Source organism: Pseudophryne corroboree, chromosome 9 (genome assembly GCF_028390025.1).
Source record: "Pseudophryne corroboree isolate aPseCor3 chromosome 9, aPseCor3.hap2, whole genome shotgun sequence".
Taxonomy (NCBI): domain Eukaryota; kingdom Metazoa; phylum Chordata; class Amphibia; order Anura; family Myobatrachidae; genus Pseudophryne; species Pseudophryne corroboree.
In genome coordinates, this window is record NC_086452.1 from 411,828,465 (window position 1) to 411,854,611 (window position 26,147).

The 26,147-nt window shown below is 48.4% G+C and overlaps 1 protein-coding gene and 1 pseudogene across 2 annotated transcripts in view; one reads left to right on the plus strand and one right to left on the minus strand.

Moving 5' to 3' along the window:
- LOC134958358 (cadherin-related family member 3-like) overlaps positions 1 to 26,147 on the minus strand; it is a 419,058-nt gene that overhangs the window by 13,612 nt on the left and 379,299 nt on the right. For both annotated transcript variants that reach the window (XM_063940905.1, XM_063940906.1), the window contains one exon: positions 11,281 to 11,329. In XM_063940905.1, coding sequence (XP_063796975.1) covers positions 11,281 to 11,329 — 49 coding nt within the window. Of the gene's footprint in view, positions 1 to 11,280; positions 11,330 to 26,147 lie in introns of those variants that run through there.
- Positions 9,455 to 9,572, plus strand: LOC134962073 (5S ribosomal RNA; annotated as a pseudogene).

Consider the following 26,147-nt stretch of genomic DNA (forward strand, 5'->3'; position numbering starts at 1 on the left):
CTTGTCCTCGGCGACAGGGTTATCCGCAGGTGCATCTGAAGATGCGACCCTGACCATTTGTCCAACAGATCCCTTTGCATGGAATCTGCCGAAAGGGATTGCTTCGTAAGAAGCTACCATTTTTTCCCAGGACTCTTGTGCATTGATGTACAGACACCTTTCCTGGTTTTAAGAGGTTCCTGACCAGGTCAGATAACTCCTTGGCTTTTTCTTCGGGAAGAAAAACCTTTTTCTGAACTGTGTCCAGAATCATCCCCAGGAACAGCAGACGAGTTGTCGGCATTAATTGGGATTTTGGAATATTCAGAATCCATCCGTGCTGCTTTAGCACCTCTTGAGATAGTGCTAAACCCATCTCTAGCTGTTCTCTGGACCTTGCCCTTATTAGGAGATCGTCCAAGTATGGGATAATTAATACGCCTTTTCTTCGAAGAAGAAATATTATCTCGGCCATTACCTTTGTAAAGACCCGAGGTGCCGTGGACAAACCAAACGGCAGCGTCTGAAACTGATAGTGACAGTTTTGTACAACGAACCTGAGGTACCCCTGGTGTGAGGGGTAATTGGAACGTGGAGATACGCATCCTTGATGTCCAAGGATACCATAAAGTCCCCTTCTTCCAGGTTCGCTATCACTGCTCTGAGTGACTCCATCTTGAACTTGAACTTCTTTATGTACAGGTTCAAGGACTTCAGATTTAGAATAGGCCTTACCGAGCCATCCGGCTTCGGTACCACAAAAAGAGTGGAATAATACCCCTTCCCTTGTTGTAGAAGAGGTACCTTGACTATCACCTGCTGAGAATACAGCTTGTGAATGGCTTCCAAAACCGTCTCCCTTTCTGAGGGGGACGTTGGTAAAGCAGACTTCAGGAAACGGCGAGGTGGCTCTGTCTCTAATTTCAACCTGTACCCCTGAGATATTATCTGCAGGATCCAGGGATTTACCTGCGAGTGAGCCCACTGCGCGCTGTAATTCTTGAGACGACCGCCTACCGCCCCCGAGTCCGCTTGCGAAGCCCCAGCGTCATGCTGAGGCTTTTGTAGAAGCCGGGGAGGGCTTCTGTTCCTGGGAAGGAGCTGCCTGTTGCTGTCTCTTCCCTCGTCCTCTGCCTCGTGGCAGATATGAATAGCCCTTTGCTCTCTTATTTTTAAAGGAACGAAAGGGCTGCGGTTGAAAGGTCGGTGCCTTTTTCTGTTGGGGAGTGACTTGAGGTAGAAAGGTGGATTTCCCGGCCGTAGCCGTGGCCACCAAATCCGATAGACCGACCCCAAATAACTCCTCTACGCATCGCCTGTCCACTGTCGTGTCCATAAAGCTCTTCTGGCCGAAATGGACATAGCACTTACCCGTGATGCCAGTGTGCAGATATCTCCCTGTGCATCACGCATATAAAGAAATGCATCCTTTATTTGTTCTAACGACAGTAAAATATTGTCCCTGTCCAGGGTATCAATATTTTCGATCAGGGACTCTGACCAAACTACCCCAGCACTGCACACCCAGGCAGTCGCAATAGCTGGTCGTAGTATAACACCTGCATGTGTGTATATACCTTTTTGGATATTTTCCATCCTCCTATCTGATGGATCTTTAAGTGCGGCCGTCTCAGGAGAGGGTAACGCCACTTGTTTTGATAAGCGTGTTAGCGCTTTGTCCACCCTAGGAGGTGTTTCCCAGCGCTCCCTAACCTCTGGCGGGAAAGGGTATAAAGCCAATAACTTCTTTGAAATTAGCAGTTTTTTATCGGGGCACCCCACGCTTCATCACACACGTCATTTAATTCTTCTGATTCGGTAAAAACTACTGGTAGTTTTTTCACACCCCACATAATACCCTGTTTAGTGGTACCTGTAGTATCAGCTAAATGTAACATCTCCTTTATTGCCAAAATCATATAACGTGTGGCCCTACTGGAAAATACGGTTGATTCGTCACCTTCACCACCGGAATCAGTGCCTGTGTCTGGGTCTGTGTCGACCGACTGAGGCAAGGGGCGTTTTACAGCCCCTGACGGTGTTTGAGGCGCCTGGACAGGCACTAATTGAGTGTCCGGCCACCTCATGTCGGCAAACGACTGCTTAAGCGAGTTGACGCTATCCCGTAATTCCACAAATAAAGGCATCCATTCTGGTGTCGACCCCCTAGGAGGTGACATCCTCATAGTTGGCAATTGCTCCGCCTCCACACCAATAACGTCCTCATACATGTCGACACACACGTACCGACACACAGCAGACACACAGGGAATGCTCTATACGAAGACAGGACCCACTAGCCCTTTGGGGAGACAGAGGGAGAGTCTGCCAGCACACACCAAAAAGCGCTATATATGACAGGGATAGCCTTATGATTAAGTGCTCCCTTATAGCTGCTTTTATATTAATATATATTGCCATTTATTTTGCCCCCCCTCTCTGTTATACCCTGTTTCTGTAGTGCAGTGCAGGGGAGAGACCTGGGAGCCTTCCTGACCAGCGGAGCTGTGACAGAAAATGGCGCCGTGTGCTGAGGAGATAGGCCCCGCCCCTTTTTCGGCGGGCTCGTCTCCCGCTATTTAGTACATTTAGGCAGGGGTAAATATCTCCATATAGCCTCTGGGGCTATATGTGAGGTATTTTTAGCCTTTTTAAAGGTTTTCATTTGCCTCCCAGGGCGCCCCCCTCCCAGCGCCCTGCACCCTCAGTGACTGCCGTGTGAAGTGTGCTGAGAGGAAAATGGCGCACAGCTGCAGTGCTGTGCGCTACCTTAAGAAGACTGCAGGAGTCTTCAGCCGCCGATTCTGGACCTCTTCTTGCTTCAGCATCTGTGAGGGGGCCGGCGGCGTGGCTCCGGTGACCATCCAGGCTGTACCTGTGATCGTCCCTCTGGAGCTTCATGTCCAGTAGCCAAGAAGCCAATCCATCCTGCACGCAGGTGAGTTCACTTCTTCTCCCCTCTGTCCCTCGTTGCAGTGATCCTGTTGCCAGCAGGAATCACTGTAAAATAAAAAACCTAAGCTAAACTCTCTAAGCAGCTCTTTATGAGAGCCACCTAGAATTGCACCCTTCTCGGCCGGGCACAAAAATCTAACTGGAGTCTGGAGGAGGGTCATAGGGGGAGGAGCCAGTACACACCACCTGACCTGTAAAAGCTTTACTTTTGTGCCCTGTCTCCTGCGGAGCCGCTATTCCCCATGGTCCTTTCAGGAACCCCAGCATCCACTTAGGACGATAGAGAAAATACATATAGAGTATACACTGAAACACACACACACACCCATAGCTAAACACACACATTGCCAGCAAAACACAAACTCTTTACTTTTACATATGTGTTCATTTTCCACAAGTTGCACACTTTCCACCTCCTAGGCTAGCTCTGGCTCCGGCAAGGCTCCTCACTGTGCAGGGGCTGAGTGCACTGACGTAACGTCTCCTCAGTCCTCACACTTCTGTATAGACACACTGCTGCCGTGACTCCCCTCTCCCCCCCTGTCCAGTATGCAGTGACTCACTCCAGTCAGTCCAGGAAGCTGAGAGCTGCAGCCGAGATGAAGGGTGATGAGATCACCCTTCTCACATCACTGGTGCCGGGCAGAGCCGGATTAAGAGGGGGGTCCCGGGGATAAGTACCCTGGGCCCCCTTTTTTGAAAGGGCCCCTTGTCGCCGCCGCAGATCGGAACAGAGATCCGATCTGCGGTATTGCGCTGCGCTTCCGGGAACCGGCGACACACGCAGCGGCAGGGCTGTCCTGTCCCTGGCGGTTCTGGCTCCCGGCGGCGGCTTCACAGGCTGTGATGGAAGGACAGCTGAGCGACGGAGGAGGAGCAGCAGCAGCCTGCGTGAGGACATGAGGAGCAGCAGCAGCCTGCGGCTCAGACATTGGCTGCCGCTGGGCGCGCAGGCTGCAGGGAAGGAGTAGGGAGGACAGCCGCGTGAGGACTCCGTGGAGGCAGCAGCCAGCCCAGCACCCTTTCTCAGCCAGGCTAGCCAGCTCTCAGACTCCTAAAAAAAACGTAAGGCTGCGTAATTTACATTATGTACTGGGTTTTAATATATATATATATATATTATATATATATATATATATATATATATATATATATATGTGTGTATATATAAATATGTGTGTATATAATATATATATCGTATACATATATATGTGTATATATAAATATGTGTGTGTATATAATATGTATATAATATGTGTGTATATAATCATATATATATATATATATATATATACACGTGTGGGTGTATGTATATATATGTGTGTGTGAATATATATATATATGTGTGGTGTGTGTGTGTGTGTGTGTGTGAGTGTGTGTGTGTATATATATTTACACACACACACACCCCTTTGAATAGGGGCCCCACTGTCTTAAGTACCCCAGGCCCCCCATGGTCTTAATCCGGCTCTGGTGCCGGGGATCGCGTACAGGCTTCCTCAGTTAGGACCCACAGCAGCAGCTCAGCGGTGGCACCGTGTAATGAGTCAGTCTGACTCATTATACTGCTGCCGGCTATGGGCCCCTTCACAGCGCTGGGCCCCAGTGCACTGCACCGCTTGCACTGGCGCAATTTCTGCCTCTGGGCTGGCCGGCTTCTGCGTGTTTGCTGCTTGTTATTTGGAGGATAGGCCGGATGAGCATATGAACATCATTCGGTACATACACCTTATACATGATATGCAGCGAACGTCCAAGGGGTCAGAATGGCGTGCATATGATGAAAAGTTTCGGCGCAAGCAGGACTGTCTGCGGATCATCGATTTTGGGTGTAAGGACGTTGAAGTGTGGTTGGACGTCACTCGGTCTACTCAAGATTCGAAGGAGCCCCGGAGTACTGGGGCTGATGGTCAGCAGGCTGGTCCTCTTGCTCAGGGGGCTAGTGCGGAGGCTGCGTCAGGTCGGAAATCAGGAACTGCTGGTCAAGGGTATGTGCAGTCAACCGCGAGAGGGAAATGCTTCGCATACAATAATTCGTCGTGCTCGTTAGACCGCAAGTGTCGGTTTCGACACTTATGCTTGCGCTGCAGTGGATTTCACCCAGCCTCTAACTGTTTTCGGGGGAATCGGCAGGGACCAAAAGCTGGTAAGTCGGGTTTGGTAAAACCGCCGGTAGCGGGAACGCTCAGCAGGGCTCCAACGCCAGTCAGGTTGGATACTATGGCCAAGTGGCTCAGCTGGTATCCAAATCAGGAGGTCACAGAGTTTTTGTTACAAGGTTTTCAGTTTGCGAGTCCGGGCCCAGAGGAATCTTTAGTCAGCTCGCACTTTTCCGTCAGTTTTATAAAGTTGAGAAGGAGGTTCGGCTGGGCAGAATGGCAGGTCCGTTTGCTCTGCCCCCTCTGGAGGATATGGTTATTTCTCCAGTGGGTGGTGGTCCCTAAGACGACTCCGGGTTCCTTTAGGCTCATTCAGCATCTGTCCTATCCATCAGGGTCGTCAGTCCATGACGCTATACCTCCTGAGCAATGTTCGGTGGTATACCAGTCGTTCGACGAGGCTCTTGGTATTGTGCGGGCTTATGGTCCAGATGCATTGATCGCTAAGATTTATGTGGAATCCGCATTTAGGTTACTTCCTTTACATCCAGACTCATTCCGTTTTATGGGTTTTCGTATCGGGACGATACCATTGCCATTGCCATTGGATGTTCCATTTCCTGCTCATTTTCCGAAAAGTTCAGCACTTTGTTACATTGGTGCGTGGAGTCTTATACGGGGGGTCATGGGGTAGCGCATTACCTTGATGATTTCCTGTGCGTTGGGCCTGCTGATTCCAGGCGTTGCAGCGAGTTGTTATTTAGCATCAGAGCGCATCTTTATCACTTTAAAGTGCCAGTGGCTGAAGATAAGACTGAAGGGCCCGTCTCTTGCTTGTCATTTTTGGGTATTGAAATCAACACAGGGGCATGCTCCTGTCGCCTTCCTCAGGCCAAGGTTGCCAGGCTTCATGAAGTTTTCGGGCAGTTCTTAGCATCACGCAAGGTCACGCTTTGGCAAGCTCAATCTTTGTTGGGCCTTTTGAACTTTGCTTGTTGGGTCATCCCAATGGGCAGGGTTTTTGCCAAAAGTTGGAAAGGGCAACGGTGGAGTGTTCCAGACCGCATCATTTCATTCGCTTGTCTTCCGAGATTAAGAGAGAGTTGGCCATTTGGGCCTCTTTCTTGGAAGAGTTCAATGGGGTGCAGATCTGGTTGACTCCGGTTGCCGACAATGCTGAATGACAGCTTTTTACTGACGCGGCGGGTTCCTCTGGGTTTGGGTGCTACCTCGAAGGATCTTGGTGCATGGCTTCTTGGCCTGAGCAATGGTCTCGTAAGGGTCTCACTAAGGATCTTTTGCTGCTCGAGATTTTCCCAATCATGGTAGCTTTGGAGGTTTGGGGAGAGCGTCTGTCTAATCGCAGCATTTTGTTCAGATGCGATAATCTGGGCGTGGTGCATGCAATTAACAATCAAAGGGTGAAGTCGATTGTTGTGTTAAGGGTGCTTGCGCAGCTTGTGTTGACTTGTTTGCATTGGAATGTTTGGTTTTGCGCACAACATGTTCCTGGGGAAGATAATGGAATTGCCGACGCTGTGTCCCGCGGGCAGTGGGAGAGATTTCGATTTTTGACGCCTGAGGCTGATGCTCTTGGGATTCGCTGTCCCGGTTATGTTTGGCAGGTAATCGGACAGGCCTGGAGGGATTAGCGATGCGGTCAATAGCCCCGAGTACGCTGAAGGCTTAAAGTCAAGCTTGGAGTGAATGGGAAGAGTTTGCCCACGGATAGGGGCACGGAGGTAAGAGTGGGCATCGGCTGATGCTTTTATTATTTGGCAACTCTTCATCACTGGTAGGTCTAGAGCGGTTGTGTACCTAGCGGGGATTTCATTTTCCGCTAAACTGAAGGGTCTCCCTGACGTTACAAAGAGCTTCCTCCTTGCGAAAGCTCTTAAAGGTTGGGCGCGGCTGGCTCCAATGCCGCCTGATAGGAGACGCCCGATTGATGCGGCTCTTCTGCCAGCAATCATCAGAGCTGTCGCTAAAGTAGCTTCATTTTTTGAGGCGCTGTTATTTGAACTGGCTTTCTCCATGGCATATCATGGGACTTTTCGTATTTTGGAGTTGGTGGCGCCATCTAAATGGAAAGATTCGCCCATGGTCCAGGAGGATGTGGTTGTAGGTGAAAGGTCCTTGATGTGTAGACTGCGTCGCTCTAAGACAGACCAGTGAGGTAGAGGTCGATGGGTTACTTTGGTATCGTCTTTAGATGATCGCATTTGCCCGGTGACTTTGGCGGCCCGCTACTTGGCAGTTCGGCTCTCCTTGAGGGGGTCCTGGCTGATGCATTATGATGGGTTGCCATTGACGAAATACCAATTTCGCCGGATGTTAAGTCGCTGTCTGGCCAGTGTGGGCCTTTCACCCACAGCTTTTGGTACGCATTCATTTCGGATTGGAGCGGCTACGTCGGGCGCGTCGGCAGGGTTTCCCGTCAGGGAGATCCAGTTGTTGGGACGTTGGAAATCTTCCAGCTACAGACGTTATATTCGCCCGGTGTTATGAGTTCTTTGTTTAGCAATCATTAACAAGTTGATTATTAACTTGTTGAGTACGTCAATGTACAGTATGTCTCTGTTGTTATCCCCTGTTCATCCTACTCAGGGATAAGCTACTCGCCGCTGTTGGCAGTGGGAGTCTGGAGTTCTTTTTCACTTTTTTGCCTGACCTGACAGACTGAATTCGGTTTATTCTCTTTAATTCGGCTAATTGGATTACAATTGAAAGTCCCTCAGCAGGTTTTTTAAGTTTGACCTCCATCTGAGTTTTTTCTGTGTTGCCCCCCTTCCATTATCAATAAGATTTTTCTTTTTCTTTTAATTTTATTTTATTCCTCTCCCATTGTGTCTTTATGTTTGCTTCGATTGGATTGAAGCTTTTTTGTACGGCTAGGCCGTGGTACGCAAGAATTTTTTTTTTCTTTTTGCCAGATCCTTCAGGTTTATTTAATGCATCAATTCATTTGGAGTGAATTTACTAACATACTTTTATTTCCTTTCCTTCATTTTAGGTTGGGTAGAGGATGAGTTTACAGTGTGGGTAGTTGGTCACTAGTATGTGTACTGGGCAGCCAGGTTTATGGCCTCTAAGGGGGCGCAGTTTTTTCCACGGGCTTGTGGTGTTCGTTGGCTCGGTTGGCGTAGAATGTTGTGGCAGGACCTTAAGGGTAGGTTATTAGCTCAAGCTCGGGTGCATGGTGTCCCTGGGGTTTTGTTGATGCACTTGAGTGGCAATGATTTGGGTAAGAGGACATCATTAGATTTGAGATGTTCCATGGTAAAGGATTTGGCTAGTATTACCGTAGCTTGGCCTCACTGTGCATTGGTATTTTCGTTTATTGTTCTGAGGTTGTGTTGGCGTGGAGTGCCAGATGGTCGCCCTATTGATGAGGCCAGAAAAAAGGTGAATTCGGCAGTGGCGAAGTGGGTGTTAGCTCATGGGGGTGCAGTGGTTCGCCATGATAGGATTAAGTATCGTTACTATTACCTTTTTCGGGCAGATGGTGTGCACTTGTCAGAGGAAGGGTTGGTGCTTATCCTGGAGGATCTTTTTTCAGTTCTTTAGGTTGTGGGTCTGGTGGCGGTGCAAAGCCTCTTTAAGAAGAGCCTTTCGCTGTTGGTGGAAAAGAATGGCAGGTTCTCATGATTGAGTTGTTAGTCACAGTTTTTAGTCGGTTTGGTGCTGTTTAGGTGCTCTCACCTTCATTGACTGTTATATCTGCTGGACCACCCTTCAGGGGGCAGCGTCATCACCCTTCAGGGTGGGTAGTCAAGATAGAAGGTCTGAGTGGATACCTATGTTTTGTTATTATGATTAGTTTAGATTTAATTAGCTTGGGGTTTTTGTCATTGGATTTCAGTCGTTCTTTTTTCTGGCCACCATACTCTTTATCTTAAATATACAAATTAATATCATTTTATTACAGTTTTTTTCTAGTTATTAGATTAATAATAAATAGCTAACAACTTTCTGCCAAAATACATGTCTCCGTGTCGTTATTTTATAGTATAGGTTCTTTTGAATTGTTCATTGTCAAACAAGTGAGCCAGCTTTGAGCTCCAGGTGTACCAAATCCTATTTTTTTCACATGTAGGTTAATCAGAGGTGTGGATCCTCTCTGATAGAATTTCAGTACACCAATTCTTTACACTTCAGTTTCATGTGTCCATAGCACTCGAGTCACTTTCTTACCAGAAAGCAGAAGTGGTATACTTGCCCCTAAATCATCACACACCACCCTCATTTTAACACTCTCTCATCTGGTTGACAGTTACTCTGGCTGAGGTGATTCGCCTCTCCCAGTACACCAATCACTGTCACAACAGAAAGCAGAAGTGTTCACACTCTCTCATTTGGAAAAGACACGGTTTGTGTCAAGTACAAAAAGCAGAAGTGTTTCTCCTATTCCTGAATTAGCTGCCCATGGCCATACTATCCTGAATACGCCCAATACCGTCTGATCTCGGAAGCTAAGCAGGTAAGGCCTGGTCAGTACCTGGATGGGAGACCACCTGGGAATACTAGGTGTCGTGGGCAATTTTTCAAGAAACAAACATCCCATATATACTACCATATGATCCATCTTTAGACAACAGAGATTGTCAGTTAAAGATATCACATAGTTACAAACCACTCAGTGGTCAATCAGATTCCGTTTCATTAATATAGGATTCCACAGATTTTCACCTGCAACTTGAACCTTATGTGTTAAAAAGCAATCAAGTTTTTATATAATTGTTCTAAGACAATAATGTCAGATTTTATTGGGGAATAAATTAAAGGTTAAGTTTTATATTATTGGCACATGCAGAATTTTTTCATTCATTTCACTTACTTTATTATTACAAGAGTGCTGCCAAAAAGAGTTTTTTTTTTGTCTGTCTTTCTCACTTTAAATAAGAGTTATTGGAGCTCAGATCCATCTGCACATGGGTAGTCATTCAGAGTTGATCGCTAGCTGTATTTGTTTGCAGCGTAGCGATCAGGCTAAAAAACAGCAGTTCTGTGCATGTGTATGCAGCGCACGAGCGTCGTACGGCCACAACGAACGATGTAGTTTTGCACAGGGTCTAGCGAAGCATTTCAGTCGCACTGGTGGCTGCAGAGTGATTGACATGAAGTGGGCATTTCTGGGTGTCAACTGACTGTTTTCAGGGAGTGTTTGGAAAAATGCAGGCGTGCCAGGAAAAACGCAGGCGTGGCTGGGCGGGTTTGTGACATCAAGACAGGAACTGAACAGTCTGAAGTGATCGCAAGCGCTGAGTAGGTTTTGAGCTTCTCTGAAACTGCACCAAAAAACTTTGTAGCCGCTCTGAGAAAGAACCGTTCACACTTCTGCTAAGCTAACATACACTCCCAGTGGGCGGCGGCATAGCATTTGCATGGCTGCTAAAAACTGCTAGTGAGCGATCAACTCGGAATGACCCCCATGCTCAGAACTGTGTTAGTCAGCAATTGCATCCATTCCGATATCCAATTCTCTGCCTCTTAACAACTTTTTCTGGAGGCTTCCAACCACACGGATGGATCAGGGCAGGATGTGTACATTCTGTCATAGACAATATTCGGGCGTGTTTGCATGCAGATTTGAGAAAACACAGAATTACACTGCGGGTGGCCAGAGGCTGGTGCACATATCAGATGTTGGATCAAGTGAATGGCTAGTGATTGGTGCTCCCTTCATCTTTATGGCACAGTAGGAGTCGGACGCAAAGAGGCTGTGCTTGCCTTATATACTACTTTATGCTAATGTAAGTATATGTAGGGATAATGCGAGGATCCATATGACTTCAACAAGGAAGCTGCACTGCACACTGTTTTTCATCATTAGTAGAGACAAGTGCACCACCCTATCCTGAGAGCAAAAGATCTGTCAGAAGATGGCTTTCTTTTCAGTGTATGTGCGACACAGAATAGCACGGAAATATAGGTGCATTCCCATGACATTTCCATGACACTCGCAGGAGACAGATCTCTAGTGTTCAACGGTCATGGGTGCATTTGCAATGCTTGCATTGAAGACTGCAATCCAATCGCAGCTGAAACACGGCATATGATCAAAAATAATTTAACCCGTGTCTCTCTTGGGTGTGACTTTCACCCATTTTGAGGTTCACTCACCATCAGCTCTATATGACCAGAAACATGTAAATTACAGAATATAACACATATATTTGCTTGTTGAACATGCTACTCCAAAACAATGTTGTCAACTTTCAAGATAAAAGGCCAATAAAAGATTCACCTGGGTCCACAGCCGCACCATCAAAAACCGTTTCATAGGTTGTTGTTTCCTGGAAAAAAATAAAGAAATGAAATAAGTTATAAGTAAACCTGTACAAATTGCTTGTGTGACTGTGTTGCCCTCCTATACAAGCATTCCTTCAGAGAAGTGCCACAGTAATCCACTCATCTATGTTTCTCTTACGTCCTAGAGGATGCTGGGGTCCATGGGGGTATAGACGGTTCCGCAGGAGCCTTCGGCACTTTAAGACTTTTTAACAGTGTGAACTGGCTCCTCCCTCTATGCCCCTCCTCCAGACCCCAGTTTAGAAAATATGCCCGGGAGACTGGCTGCACATCAGTGAAGCTCTACTGAGTTTGACTGAAAAAGACTTTGTTAGGTTTCTATTTTACAGGGAAGCTGCTGGCAACAGCTTCCCTGCTTCGTGGGACTTAGGGGGGGAAGTAGGAACCAACTTCTCAGTTAGTTTAATGGCTCTGCTTCTGCTGACAGGACACCATTAGCTCCTGAAGGATACTGAACACAGCCCTTGCCTGGCTGCTGCTCAATCCCACAGCACTGCCGCCACCCCCTAACAGAGCCAGAAGTCAGAAGGCTGGTGAGTATTAACCAGAGACCTGCAGAGAGGGGCCCTCCGGTCATCATAGCGGCATAAAGGTACCAGCGCAGCGCGGGACGCTGCGCAGCAACTTGTCTCTCAATACAGGGTGCAGGGCGTGGGGGGGGGGGCGTGCTCTGAGGGACATAATAAATCCTTACTCTCACTGGCAAAATGTACATACATGTGAGCCGCTGATGTACACTACCCCCGCCAGTATAAATATTACTGTGGCTGAACCGCGCCATTACAGGGGGTGGGGCTTCACCTCAGAGTTGCTCGTAACACTCATTTGGCGCCATTTTCTCCTCAAAGAGACGCCGGAGCGCTGATCCTACAGGCTGCTTCTCCTCACACATCGCTGATACAAGTACCAGGGTGTTATAGAAGGGGAGGGGAGCACATAATTTATTGAAGTCTGCGGGCTTCACATTGGATATGAAGCGCTGTTTTGGTATATATGTATGTTCATTGTATGTACTACATATAGGGCGTGTGGTGTGGACTGGCAATTCCCTCTGAGTCCCTCTGACAGACATTAGTGTAGGTCTGTCCCCGTTAGCTCCCATGTGTGTGAGTGGTGTGACTGTACACGCGTGTACCATGTCTAGGGTAAGTAGTTCCCCAGAGGAACCCATTTTGGAGGCACAAGAGTGTTCTGAGCCTGTGTGGGTGAGAAAGCTGCAGAGTAATATGGCTAGACTAGCAAGGAAATTCTCTGAGTCTGAAGAATAGACAAAGAATTGGAGACAGTCTATGGAAGATGCTTTATATGCTGATTCACCTACAACATCCACTCGGGGCCCCTCCAGTTCCCAGAAAAGGTCCCTGGCCCAAATTAGGCAAAGGGACACTGACACAGATTCCGACACTGACGTCGACACTGGGGATTTGAGGGGGGGTAGATCCCTAACTGGCTAAGAGCATTCAATGTATGATAGTCGCTATAAAAGAGGTGTTGGAATTTCCTGACACAACACCTCCACCTGAGGAAAAAGATTATTTCAAATTAAATAAAAAACAGGTGGTGACTTTTCCTCCGTCTAAAGGTGTGTACACACGGTAAGATTTTTTCATTCGATTCTGACTATATAGTCAGAATCGGATGAAAAGATAGTGCAGATCGCAAGGTGACAGTCACCTTGCGATCCCGATCCGATGCCGATGCGCGGCCCCGCGCGGTCGGCATCGGCAGAAAAAATAGGCTGTGCAGGCAAGTCAATCCTGACTATCTCTATAGAAGAGATAGTCAGGATTGACACTTAGCCAAAATCGCACATAGCCAGCATCGCAAGCACACTCATTATGTGCTTGCGATACTGGCTAAGTGCCGACCCGGCCCCCCGTCGCACAGTGAGAATCGGATAAGTCCGAATCTCACCGTGTGTATGCACCCTTAGGACTTAAATACCTTTTTTGAGGAATCCTGGGCTAACCCGGAAAATAAATTTGCTATCCCTAAAAGGTTGCGGTTAGCATACCCTTTCCCTGAAGAGGATAGGCGTAAGTGGGAGTCACCCCCAATGATAGACACCTCAGTCTCTATGTTGTCATGGAAAATCATTTTACCTGCCCCGGGGTCAGCTTTATTAAAACAACCTGCTGACTGCAAATTAGAGACGACTTTAAAGTCCATCTATGTTGCTACGGGTATATTACTCAGGCCACAATTGCTTCTGCGTGGGTAGGTAACGCAGTTGAAAAGTGGGTAGATAACTTGATTGTTAATATTGACACGGTCGATAAAGATGAGATGCTGCAAATTCTAGGTCATATCAAAGACTCTGCAGGTTACTTGGTTGAGGCTATGAAGGACGTAGGCTTACTGGGCTCACGGGCCTCTGCTATGGCGATTTCAGCCCGCAGGGCACTCTGGATCCAACAATGGAATGCTGACGTAGAATCCAAAAGAAATATTGAGGCGCTCCCTTACAATGGTGAGGCCCTCTTTGGAGAGAAACTAGATGCCATGATATCAACTACTGCATCTGGCAAGTCAGCATTTCTGCCGTCGGCAGCTGCACCGGCTAAAAAAGTATATAATTCTCATACTATGCAGTCCTTTCGGCCCAACAAGTACAAAAAGGCTAAAACTACCCCTTTTTTCACAGGAAAGGGGAGAAGAAAAGGTAGAAAACCTACAACACCCTCAGGCTCCCAGGAGCAGAAGTCAGCAACTACTTCTGCAAAAGCCACACCATGATGCTGGGGCTCCTCTGCGGGAGTGCGATCGGGTGGGGGCACGTCTACTTTTTTTCAGCCAGGTCTGGCTTCGCTCAGACCTGGATCCTTGGATTTTACAGATAATATCCCAAGGTTACAAGTTGGAATTTCAAGACCTTCCCCCGTGCCGATTTTTCAAATCAGCCTTGCCAGTTTCTGCTCAAGACAGCACAAATGTCCTGTACACAATACATAAATTATGTCAAGACAAAGTAATTGCCTTGGTTCCTGCCGAACAAAGGAACCAAGGCTTTTAATCAAGCCTGTTTGTGGTACCGAAGCCGGATGGCTCGGTCAGACCGATTTTAAACCTAAAATCTCTGAATCTTTATTTGAAAAGATTCAAATTCAAGATGGAATCCTTGAGAGCAGTGATTTCCAGCTTGGAAGAAAAGGAATTTCTGGTGTCAGTGGACATCAAGGATGCTTACTTGCATGTCCCCATTTACCCGCCACATTAAGCATACCTGAGGTTTGAGGTTCAGGATTACCACTACCAATTCCAGACATTACTGTTTGGGCTGTCCACGGCTCCGAGAAAATTCACCAAGGTGATGGTGGAGATGATGGTTCTCCTTCGCAAACAAGGAGTCAACATAATTCCATACTTGGACGATCTCCTCATAAAAGTGAGATCCAGGGACAAGCTACTCCAGAACATAGCATTATCCCTGAAGGTGCTTTAACAGCACGGTTGGATCATTTCCAAAATCCCAGTTGGAACTGACAATGAGATTATCATTTTTGGGAATGAAACTGGACACCGAGGTACGGAGAATATTTCTACCAGTGGAAAAGGCTCAGGAGATCCAGAGCATGGTCAAACAACTTTTGAGACCAAGGACAGTATCAATTCATCAGTGCATTCGCCTGTTGGGGAAAATGGTAGCGGCTTACGAGGAGCTACAATATGGCCGATTCCATGCCAGGGTCTTCCAGTGGGACCTACTGAACAAGTGATCAGGGTCGCATCTCCACATGCATCAAAGGATAATCTTGTCAGCGAAAGCCAGAATTTCGCTCCTGTGGTGGCTACAAATTTCTCACCTCCTGGAGGGACGCAGGTTCGGGATTCAGGCCTGGACCTTGGTGACCAAGGATGCAAGTCTCCGAGGATGGGGAGCAGTCACGCAAGAAGAAAGCTTCCTAGGAAGATGGTCAAGTCAAGAAACTCGCCTTCACATAAACATTCTGGAGTTGAGAGCTGTGTGCAACAGCCTTCATAAAGCGGCACACCTTCTTCAAGGTCGTCCCATACATACCCAGTCAGACAATGTAACGGCAGTAGCTTACATAAACCGTCAAGGTGGAACAAAAAGCAGGGCGGCAATGGCAGAGGTGACAAAGATACTCCTCTGGGCAGAAAGACATGCAAAAGCTCTGTCAGCAATTTTCATTCCGGGAGTGGACAACTGGGAAGCACCCAAAAGTCTTTGCAGAAGTAAAAAGTCGTTGGGGCGTTCCTCAAGTGGACATGATGGCATCTCGTTCGAGCAATTCTCATTGCTCCAGACTGGCCAAGGAGGGCCTGGTATCCAGATCTTCAAGAGTTATTACTGGAAGATCCTCGGCCTCTTCCTCTTCGCGAGGACCTGCTTCAGCAGGGGCCGTTAGTTTGTCAGGACTTACCGCGGCTGCGTTTGATTGCATGGCTGTTGAGCGCCAGATCTTAGCCCGTAAGGGTATTCCCAATGAAGTCATTCCCACGCTTATTCTGGCCAGGAAAGTGGTAACGTTCAAACATTACCATCGTATTTGGAGAAAATATGTATCATGGTGTGAATCCAAGAAGTCTCCTGCGGTGGAGTTTCAATTAGGATGTCTTATCCTATTTCTACAGGCGGGTGTGGATGCTGGATTGAGATTAGGATCTATCAAGGTTCAGATTTCGGTCTTGTCAGTTTTCTTTCAAAAACAATTGGCTTCTCTTCCTGAGGTCCAGACGTTCGTAAAGGGGGTTCTGAGTATCCAACCTCCCTTTGTGCCTCCTGCGGTGCCATGGGATCCTAATGTGGTGTTGCAGTTCCTTAAATCGGACTGGTTTGAGCCTCTACAAGATGTAGAGTTGAAGTTTCTCACTTGGAAAGTGGTCATGCTATTGGCAGATGGGTGTCTGAGTTAGGAGCTCTCTCACACAAGAGTCCTTACTTAATATTTCATGAAGATAGGGCTGAACTGAGAACACGTCAGCACTTTCTTCCGAAGGTTGTGTTCATATCAACCAACCAGTGGTGGTGCCAGTGGCTTCTGACACCTCAGCCGTCTCAAAATCCTTGGATGTCGTCAGAGCGTTGAGGATTTATGTTGCAAGAACGGCTAGGATAAGGAAAACAGAATCTTTGTTTGTCTTCTATGACCCCAACAAGATTGGGGGTCCTGCTTCTAAGCAGACTATTGCGCGCCGGATCAGGGGTACCATTCAGCACGCTCATTCCACGGCAGGATTGCCGTTACCGACTTCGGTAAAGGCCCACTCTACAAGGAAAGTGGGTTCGTCCTGGGCAGCTTCCCGGGGTGTCTCGGCTTTACAAATCTGCCGAGCTGCTACTTGGTCAGGTGCAAACACGTTTGCTAAGTTTTATACGTTTGACACCTTGGCTGCTGACGACCTAAGATTTGGTCAGTCAGTTCTGCAGGAACATTAGCACTTTCCCGCCCGTACTGGGAGCTTTGGTACATCACCATGGTACTAAAATGGACCCCAGCATCCTCTAGGACGTAAGAGAAAATAGGATATTAATTACCTGCCGGTAAATCCTTTTCTCGTAATCCGTAGAGGATGCTGGGCGCCCGCCCAGTGCTCATTTTTCCTGCTGATTACATTTATCTTTTTGCACATTTTTCATGTGTTCAGTTGTTAACAGCTGTTGCTGTTGCGTTATGCATGCTGGTTGGCATGACTTATGTTAAAAGGCCATGTTAGCCGACATGTTGTTTATGGATGGTGTGAGCTGGCGTGAATCTCGCCACAAGATTAATAGTAATTCCTTTCTCGAGAATGTCCGTCTCCTCGGGCACAGTTCCTATACGGAGGTCTGGAGGAGGGGCATAGAGGGAGGAGCCAGTTCACACTGTTAAAAAGTCTTAAAGTGCCGAAGGCTCCTGCGGAACCGTCTATACCCCCATGGTACTAAAATGGACCCCAGCATCCTCTACGGACTACGAGAAAAGGATTTACCGGCTTGTAATTAAAAATAAGATTTTACTTACCGGTAAATCTATTTCTCGTAGTCCGTAGTGGATGCTGGGGACTCCGTAAGGACCATGGGGAATAGACGGGCTCCGCAGGAGACTGGGCACTTTAAGAAAGAATTTGGATTCTGGTGTGCTCTGGCTCCTCCCTCTATGCCCCTCCTCCAGACCTCAGTTAGAGAAACTGTGCCCGGAAGAGCTGACAGTACAAGGAAAGGATTTTGGAATCCAGGGCAAGACTCATACCAGTCACACCAATCACACCGTATAACTTGTGATAAACATACCCAGTTAACAGTATGAACAACAACAGAGCATCAGAGCAACCCTGATGCAACTATAACATAACCCTTATTTAAGCAATATCTATATACAAGTATTGCAGAAGAAGTCCGCACTTGGGACGGGCGCCCAGCATCCACTACGGACTACGAGAAATAGATTTACCGGTAAGTAAAATCTTATTTTCTTTAATGTCCTAGTGGATGCTGGGGACTCCGTAAGGACCATGGGGATTATACCAAAGCTCCCAAACGGGCGGGAGAGTGCGGATGACTCTGCAGCACCGAATGAGCAAACACAAGGTCCTCCTCAGCCAGGGTATCAAACTTGTAGAACTTTGCAAAGGTGTTTGAACCTGACCAAGTAGCCGCTCGGCAAAGCTGTAATGCCGAGACCCTCGGGCAGCCGCCCAAGAAGAGCCCACCTTCCTTGTGGAATGGGCCTTAACTGATTTAGGCAGCGGCAATCCAGCCGCAGAATGAGCCTGCTGAATCGTGTTACAGATCCAGCGAGCAATAGTTTGCTTTGAAGCAGGCGCCCCAAGCTTGTTGGAAGCATACAGGATAAACAAAGATTCTGTTTTCCTGACCCTAGCCGTTCTGGCTACATAACCTTCAAAGCCCTGACTACATCCAGTGACTCGGAATCCTCCAAGTCAGTAGTAGCCACAGGTACCACAATAGGTTGGTTTATATGAAAGGATGAGACCCCTTTCGGCAGAAATTGTGGGCGGTCCGTAATTCTGCTCTATCTGCATGGAAAACCAGATAAGGGCTTTTATGTGACAAAGCCGCCAATTCTGACACACGCCTAGCCGAAGCCAAGGCTAGTAGCATGACCACCTTCCACGTGAGATATTTTAACTCCACGGTTTGAAGTGGCTCAAACCAGTGTGATTTCAGGAAACTCAACACCACGTTAAGATCCCAAGGTGCCACTGGAGGCACAAAAGGGGGCTGAATATGCAGCACTCCCTTTACAAACGTCTGAACTTCAGGCAGAGAAGCCAGTTCTTTTTGAAAGAAAATAAACAGGGCCGAAATCTGAACCTTAATGGAACCCAATTTAAGGCTCAAAGTCACTCCCGACTGTAGGAAGTGAAGGAAACGGCCCAGCTGGAATTCCTCCGTAGGGGCATTCCTGGCCTCACACCAAGCCACATATTTTTGCCATATACGGTGATAATGTTGAGCTGTCACATCCTTCCTAGCCTCTATCAGCGTAGGAATGACGTCATCCGGAATGCCTTTTTCTGCTAGGATCCGGTGTTCAACCGCCATGCCGTCAAACGCAGCCGCGGTAAGTCTTGGAACAGACAGGGCCCCTGTTGCCCAAGTCCTGTCCTAGAGGCAGAGGCCACGGGTCCTCTGTGAGCATTTCTTGAAGATCTGGATACCAAGTCCTTCTTGGCCAATCAGGAACAAAGTATTGTTCTCACTCCTCTTTTCCTTATGATTCTCAGCACCTTGGGTATGAGAGGAAGAGGAGGAAATACATAGACCGACGGGAACACCCACGGTGTCACCAGTGCGTCCACAGCTATCGCCTGAGGTTCTCTTGACCAGGCGCAATATCTCTGCAGCTTTTTGTTGAGGCGGGATGCCATCATGTCCACCTGTGGCAGTTCCCACCGACTTGCAATCTGCATGAAGACTTCTTGATGAAGTCCCCACTCTCCCGGGTGGAGGTCGTGCCTGCTGAGGAAGTCTGCTTCCCAGTTGTCCACTCCCGGAATGAACACTGCTGACAGTGCGCTTACGTGATTCTCCGCCCAGCAAAGAATTCTGGTGGCTTCTACCATAGCCACCCTGCTCCTTGTGCCGCCTTGGCGGTTTACATGAGCCACTGTGGTGATACTGTCTGACTGAATCAGAACCGGTTGGTCGCGAAGCAGGGACTCCGCTTGACGTAGGGCGTTGTATATGGCCCTTTGTTCCAGGATGTTGATGTGAAGGCAAGTCTCCTGACTTGACCACAGCCCTTGGAAATTTCTTCCCTGTGTGACTGCCCCCCACCCTCGGAGGCTTGCATCCGTGGTCACCAGGACCCAGTCCTGAATGCCGAATCTGCGACCTTCGAGAAGGTGAGCACTCTGCAGCCACCACAGGAGAGACACCCTGGCCCTGGGGGATAGGGTGATTAACCGATGCATCTGAAGATGTGATCCGGACCACTTGTCCAGTAAGCCCCATTGGAAGGTACTCGCATGGAACCTGCCGAAGGGAATGGCCTCATATGATGCCACCATCCTTCCCAGGACTCGAGTGCAGTGATGCACTGACACCTGTTTTGGTTTTAATAGATTCCTGACCAGAGGCGTATCTAGCACGGGGCGAGCAGGGCACGTGCCCTGGGCGCTGTGGAAGCCCCAACAGAGGGGGCACCACCGGCACGTCCCGCTCACCCCATGCGACAGGGATTCCGCCGGCGGTACCTGCGGCGCTCTCCCTGTCTTCCCGGCTGCTGTGCCTGTCACACTGGACAGGCAGCGGCAGCCAGGAGCCTCCGCTCATCCCCCCTCCCTCTCCCTACACATTGCACTGTGCGCGATCGCGCGTGCGCGCGACCGCGACGGTACGCGCGTGCGCAACTGCGCGGCTTCGGTGAGCGGGCTTAACAGCCAGGTGACTGGTGAGCAGACTTTATTTTTTTTCTGTCGGGAGAGGGGGTATGTGTATGTGTTAATTGTGTGTGTGACTGTGGGTGTGACTGTGTGTGTGGGACAGTGTGAGTGTGTTAATTGTGTGTGTGTGTGTGGTACAGTGTGAATGTGTGTTAATTGTGTGAGTGTGTTAATTGTGCGTGTGTGTGTGGGACAGTGTGAATGTGTGTTAATTGTGTGAGTGTGTTAATTGTGCGTGTGTGGGACAGTGTGCGTGTGTGTGTGACAGTGTGCGTGTGTGTTAATTGTGTGTGTGACAGTGTGCGTGTGTGTTAATTGTGTGTGTGGGACAGTGTGCGTGTGTGTTAATTGTGTGTGTGGGACAGTGTGCGTGTGTGTTAATTGTGTGTGTGGGACAGTGTGCGTGTGTGTTAATTGTGTGTGTGTGTGGGACAGTGTGCGTGTGTGTTAATTGTGTGTGTGTGTGGGACAGTGTGCGTGTGTGTTAATTGTGTGTGTGTGTGTGTGTGTGTGTGTGTGTGTGACAGTGTGCGTGTGTGTTAATTGTGTGTGTGACAGTGTGTGTGTGTGACAGTGTGCATGTGTGTTAATTGTGTGTGTGTGTGTTAATTGTGTGTGTGCGTGTGTGGGACAGTGTGCGTGTATGTTAATTGTCCCAGCGGTGATTGGTGTCTGCAGTGTGCGCACCCCCGTTCTCCTCCGCTGCTGCTGACAGGAGCGGTGTTGTGCGGCTCTCCCCCTCCTCCGCCGGCTCTGTCCTCCCGTCGTGGCCCTGCAGTGTGTACCTGTCTCCCCAGCAGCAGGTTAGTCTCTCTCTCCTAACCCCCCCTCTCTCTCTCTCTCTCTCTCTCTCTCTCTCTCTCCTCCTGTGGATTGAAGTTTGTAAGTGTCATTTTCATTTTTACAGGTGCCCCTATTGGATTCTACTGGACAAGTGGACGTGACCGGCGTGGGATGTAGGTAAGTAATCTCTCTCTCATTTTTACAGGTACCCCTATTGGATTCTACTGGACAAGTGGACGTGACCAGCGTGGGATGTAGGTAAGTAATCTGTCTCTCATTTTTACAGGTACCCCTATTGGATTCTACTGACAAGTGGACGTGACCGGCGTGGGATGTAGGTAAGTAATCTGTCTCTCATTTTTACAGGTACCCCTATTGAATTCTACTGACAAGTGGACGTGATCGGCGTGGGATGTAGGTAAGTAATCTGTCTCTCATTTTACAGGTACCCCTATTGGATTCTACTGGACAAGTGGACGTATCCAGCGTGGGATGTAGGTAAGTAATCTGTCTCTCATTTTTACAGGTACCCCTATTGGATTCTACTGGACAAGTGGACGTGACCAGCGTGGGATGTAGGTAAGTAATCTGTCTCTCATTTTTACAGGTACCCCTATTGGATTCTACTGGACAAGTGGACGTGACCAGCGTGGGATGTAGGTAAGTAATCTGTCTCTCATTTTTACAGGTACCCCTATTGAATTCTACCGACAAGTGGACGTGACCGGCGTGGGATGTAGGTAAGTAATCTGTCTCTCATTTTTACAGGTACCCCTATTGAATTCTACTGACAAGTGGACGTGATCACGTGGGATGTAGGTAAGTAATCTGTCTCTCATTTTTACAGGTACCCCTATTGGATTCTACTGGACAAGTGGACGTGACCAGCGTGGGATGTAGGTAAGTAATCTGTCTCTCATTTTTACAGGTACCCCTATTGAATTCTACTGACAAGTGGACGTGATCGGCGTGGGATGTAGGTAAGTAATCTGTCTCTCATTTTTACAGGAACCCCTATTGGATTCTACTGGACAAGTGGACGTGATCGGCGTGGGATGTAGGTAAGCAATCTGTCTCTCATTTTTACAGATTCCCCTACTGGACAAGTGGACGTGACCGGCGTGGGATGTAGGTAAGTAATCTGTCTCTCATTTTTACAGGTACCCCTATTGGATTTTACTGGACAAGTGGACGTGACCAGCGTGGGATGTAGGTAAGTAATCTGTCTCTCATTTTTACAGGTACCCCTATTGAATTCTACTGACAAGTGGACGTGATCGGCGTGGGATGTAGGTAAGTAATCTGTCTCTCATTTTTACAGGTACCCCTATTGGATTCTACTGGACAAGTGGACGTGACCGGCGTGGGATGTAAGTAAGTAATCTGTCTCTCATTTTTACAGATTCCCCTACTGGACAAGTGGACGTGACCGGCGTGGGATGTAGGTAAGTAATCGGTCTCTCATTTTTACAGGTACCCCTATTGGATTCTACTGGACAAGTGGACGTGACCAGCGTGGGATGTAGGTAAGTAATCTGTCTCTCGTTTTTACAGGTACCCCTATTGAATTCTACTGACAAGTGGACGTGATCGGCGTGGGATGTAGGTAAGTAATCTGTCTCTCATTTTTACAGGTACCCCTATTGGATTCTACTGGACAAGTGGACGTGACCGGCGTGGGATGTAGGTAAGTAATCTGTCTCTCATTTTTACAGGTACCCCTATTGGATTCTACTGGACAAGTGGACGTGACCAGCGTGGGATGTAGGTAAGTAATCTGTCTCTCATTTTTACAGGTACCCCTATTGAATTCTACTGACAAGTGGATGTGATCGGCGTGGGATGTAGGTAAGTAATCTGTCTCTCATTTTTACAGGTACCCCTATTGGATTCTACTGGACAAGTGGACGTGATCGGCGTGGGATGTAGGTAAGTAATCTGTCTCTCATTTTTACAGGTACCCCTATTGGATTCTACTGGACAAGTGGACGTGACCAGCGTGGGATGTAGGTAAGTAATCTGTCTCTCATTTTTACAGGTACCCCTATTGGATTCTACTGGACAAGTGGACGTGACCAGCGTGGGATGTAGGTAAGTAATCTGTCTCTCATTTTTACAGGTACCCCTATTGGATTCTACTGGACAAGTGGACGTGACCGGCGTGGGATGTAGGTAAGTAATCTGTCTCTCATTTTTACAGGTACCCCTATTGGATTCTACTGGACAAGTGGACGTGACCGGCGTGGGATGTAGGTAAGTAATCTGTCTCTCATTTTTACAGGTACCCCTATTGAATTCTACTGACAAGTGGACGTGATCGGCGTGGGATGTAGGTAAGTAATCTGTCTCTTATTTTTACAGGTACCCCTATTGGATTCTACTGGACAAGTGGACGTGACCAGCGTGGGATGTAGGTAAGTAATCTGTCTCTCATTTTTACAGGTACCCCTATTGGATTCTACTGGACAAGTGGACGTGACCAGCGTGGGATGTAGGTAAGTAATCTGTCTCTCATTTTTACAGGTACCCCTATTGGATTCTACTGGACAAGTGGACATGACCGGCGTGGGATGTAGGTAAGTAATCTGTCTCTCATTTTTTCAGATTCCCCTACTGGACAAGTGGACGTGACCGGCGTGGGATGTAGGTAAGTAATCTGTCTCTCATTTTTACAGGTACCCCTATTGGATTCTACTGGACAAGTGGACGTGACCGGCGTGGGATGTAGGTAAGTAATCTGTCTCTCATTTTTACAGGTACCCCTATTGGATTCTACTGGACAAGTGGACGTGACCGGCGTGGGATGTAGGTAAGTAATGTGTCTCTCATTTTTACAGCTACCCCTATTGGATTCTACTGGACAAGTGGACGTGACCGGCATGGGATATAGGTAAGTATGTGTGAGTGTGTCAGTGTGCTTTAATAAATTTTTACTGTCACGGTGTGTGAGTTGTGTTTTTATTTGGGTATTTTTTCTGTTGTAGAACTACAGGTACCGGCGGGCCCGTTATTTCCCTGCATGTTGGTACTTGAGGTTCTCCAAGTACCAGCAAGCGGGGGAGGCTTTCTGGGCCTTGTAGTTCCACAACAAAAAACAATATTCTTTTTTTACTTACATGGTTATCAGCCTCCCATCCACAGCCCACGAATGGGGGGGACAGCCTCGGGCTTCACCCCTGGCCCTTGGGTGCCTGTTGGGGGGGTGACCCCTTGATTTAAGGGGTACCCACTCCTCCAGGGAACCCCGGCCAGTGGTGACTAGTTGGGGGGGTAATGCCACGGCCGCAGGGACCTACAAAAATGTGTCCCCCGGCTGTGGCATTATGTCCCTGGCTAGTGGAGCCCGGTGCTGGTTTTAAAAATACGGGGGGACCCCTACATCTTTTGTCCCCCGTAATTTTGGAACCAGGACCGGACTAAGAGCCCGATGCTGGTTGTCTAAATACGGGGAACCCCTGTCCAATTTTTCCCCAGTATTTAAACAACCAGGACCGGCTCAAAGAGCCCGAGGCTGGTTATACTTAGGAGGGGGACCTCACGCAGTTTTTTTTTTACATTGTTAACCCATTCAGACCCTTCTCCATTAAGTTAATGGAAACCCTGGACAACAAAATTGCATTCATGTCCTCCTCCCACTCCCTTTCCAGTCCCAAACACTAATTATTATTTTTTTTCTATAAAAATGTACAATATATCACAAGTATGATGAGCAGGCATGCAGCTGGCATTGGCGGCTTTGGACTGAGTTGAAAATTAGTGGCGGAGGGCTGGGTCAGTTGATGGTGGGCGAGTTTGTAAGCCATTGGTGGTGGCAGCGGGCATCGGCTCAGAGGCAGTGGCGGGCATTGGCTCGGTGGCGGTAGGGGTCATCGGCAGGATTCGGCGGACATTATGGCTGTAGTGCCTCACCGCACGCCACTGACCTCACCGCATGCCACTGGTGTGTGGGACAGTGTGCGTGTGTGTTAATTGTGTGTGTGGGACAGTGTGAGTGTGTGTTAATTGTGTGTGTGTGGGACAGTGTCAGTGTGTGTAAATTTTTGCAGTCCAGTGTGTGTGTGGGGGAGAGGAAAGTATGAGAATGTGTGTGTGTGTAGTCTGAGTGGGTGTGTGTAGGATTTGGGGGTGGCCAGTCTGTGTGTGTGTGTAATCAGTGTGTGTGGGATGTACTAATGGCCATTTACCGAAGAGAGATATGTATTAAACCACGGGCACTGAGATGCCCTTCTCACTCACCATCCAGCTGGGTGGGCGAGCCGGGCGGGTGGAAAGCCAGCAGCAGGGGCAGCATGCCGGATATCAGCAGCCGAGGGTGGGGGCTGTAATGCACGTGCGGAGCCCAAAGCCGGAGATCAGCAGCATGCTGACCGGCAATAAGCAGCTTCTGCTTCCGCGTTCAACATGCTGCTGATCTCCGGCTTTGGGCTACGCAGGGTTCGGGGGATGGGTGTCCTCTGCCGGTGTACTGCAGCTCCGGGGGTGCGGGCTCCGGAGGCTTTCAGCACTGTTGAATATCCAGCTGCCTCAAGTATGTACAGCCCGCACCCTCTGCTGCTGATATCCGGCATGCTGCTGCTTGCTGTCCCCCCGCCCGGCTCGGCCACACAGCTATATGGTGAGAAGGGCATCTCAGTTCCTGAGGTTTAACACATATGCCTCAGAAAATGGCCTCTGCGGTAAACTATACTAATGTTTACCGTGACAGTAACAGCGGGGAGGAAGGCGCACATCGGGATCCTGCAGCATGAAACAAGAACCCCTTCGGAGCGCAGCAGACCACACTGAAAAGGGTGCATACCCGGTGCGGTGCTCTGCATCCCGGGTGGTGCCGAAGATGTGGAGTGTCGGAGGTGGCAGAAGCGCCGCAGCTTGGGGTGAGAAACCGCTGCAGCCCTTCCGCTGCTAAACTCTGCAATTAGTCTATTAAGGGGGTGGGCTCCCCTCATCATAGTGCCCCACAGGCCATGTTAATTCTGGGGGTAGGATCCCCTAACTCTATAATGGGAATTTTGGCTCATATCATGTGCTGTAACGTGAATTTTGGCTCATACCGTGTGCTATAATGTGAATTTCGGCTCATACTATGTGGGGTAATGTGAATTTTGGCTCATTCCGTGTGCTGTAATGTGAATTTCGGCTCATACCGTGTTCTGTAATGTGAATTTC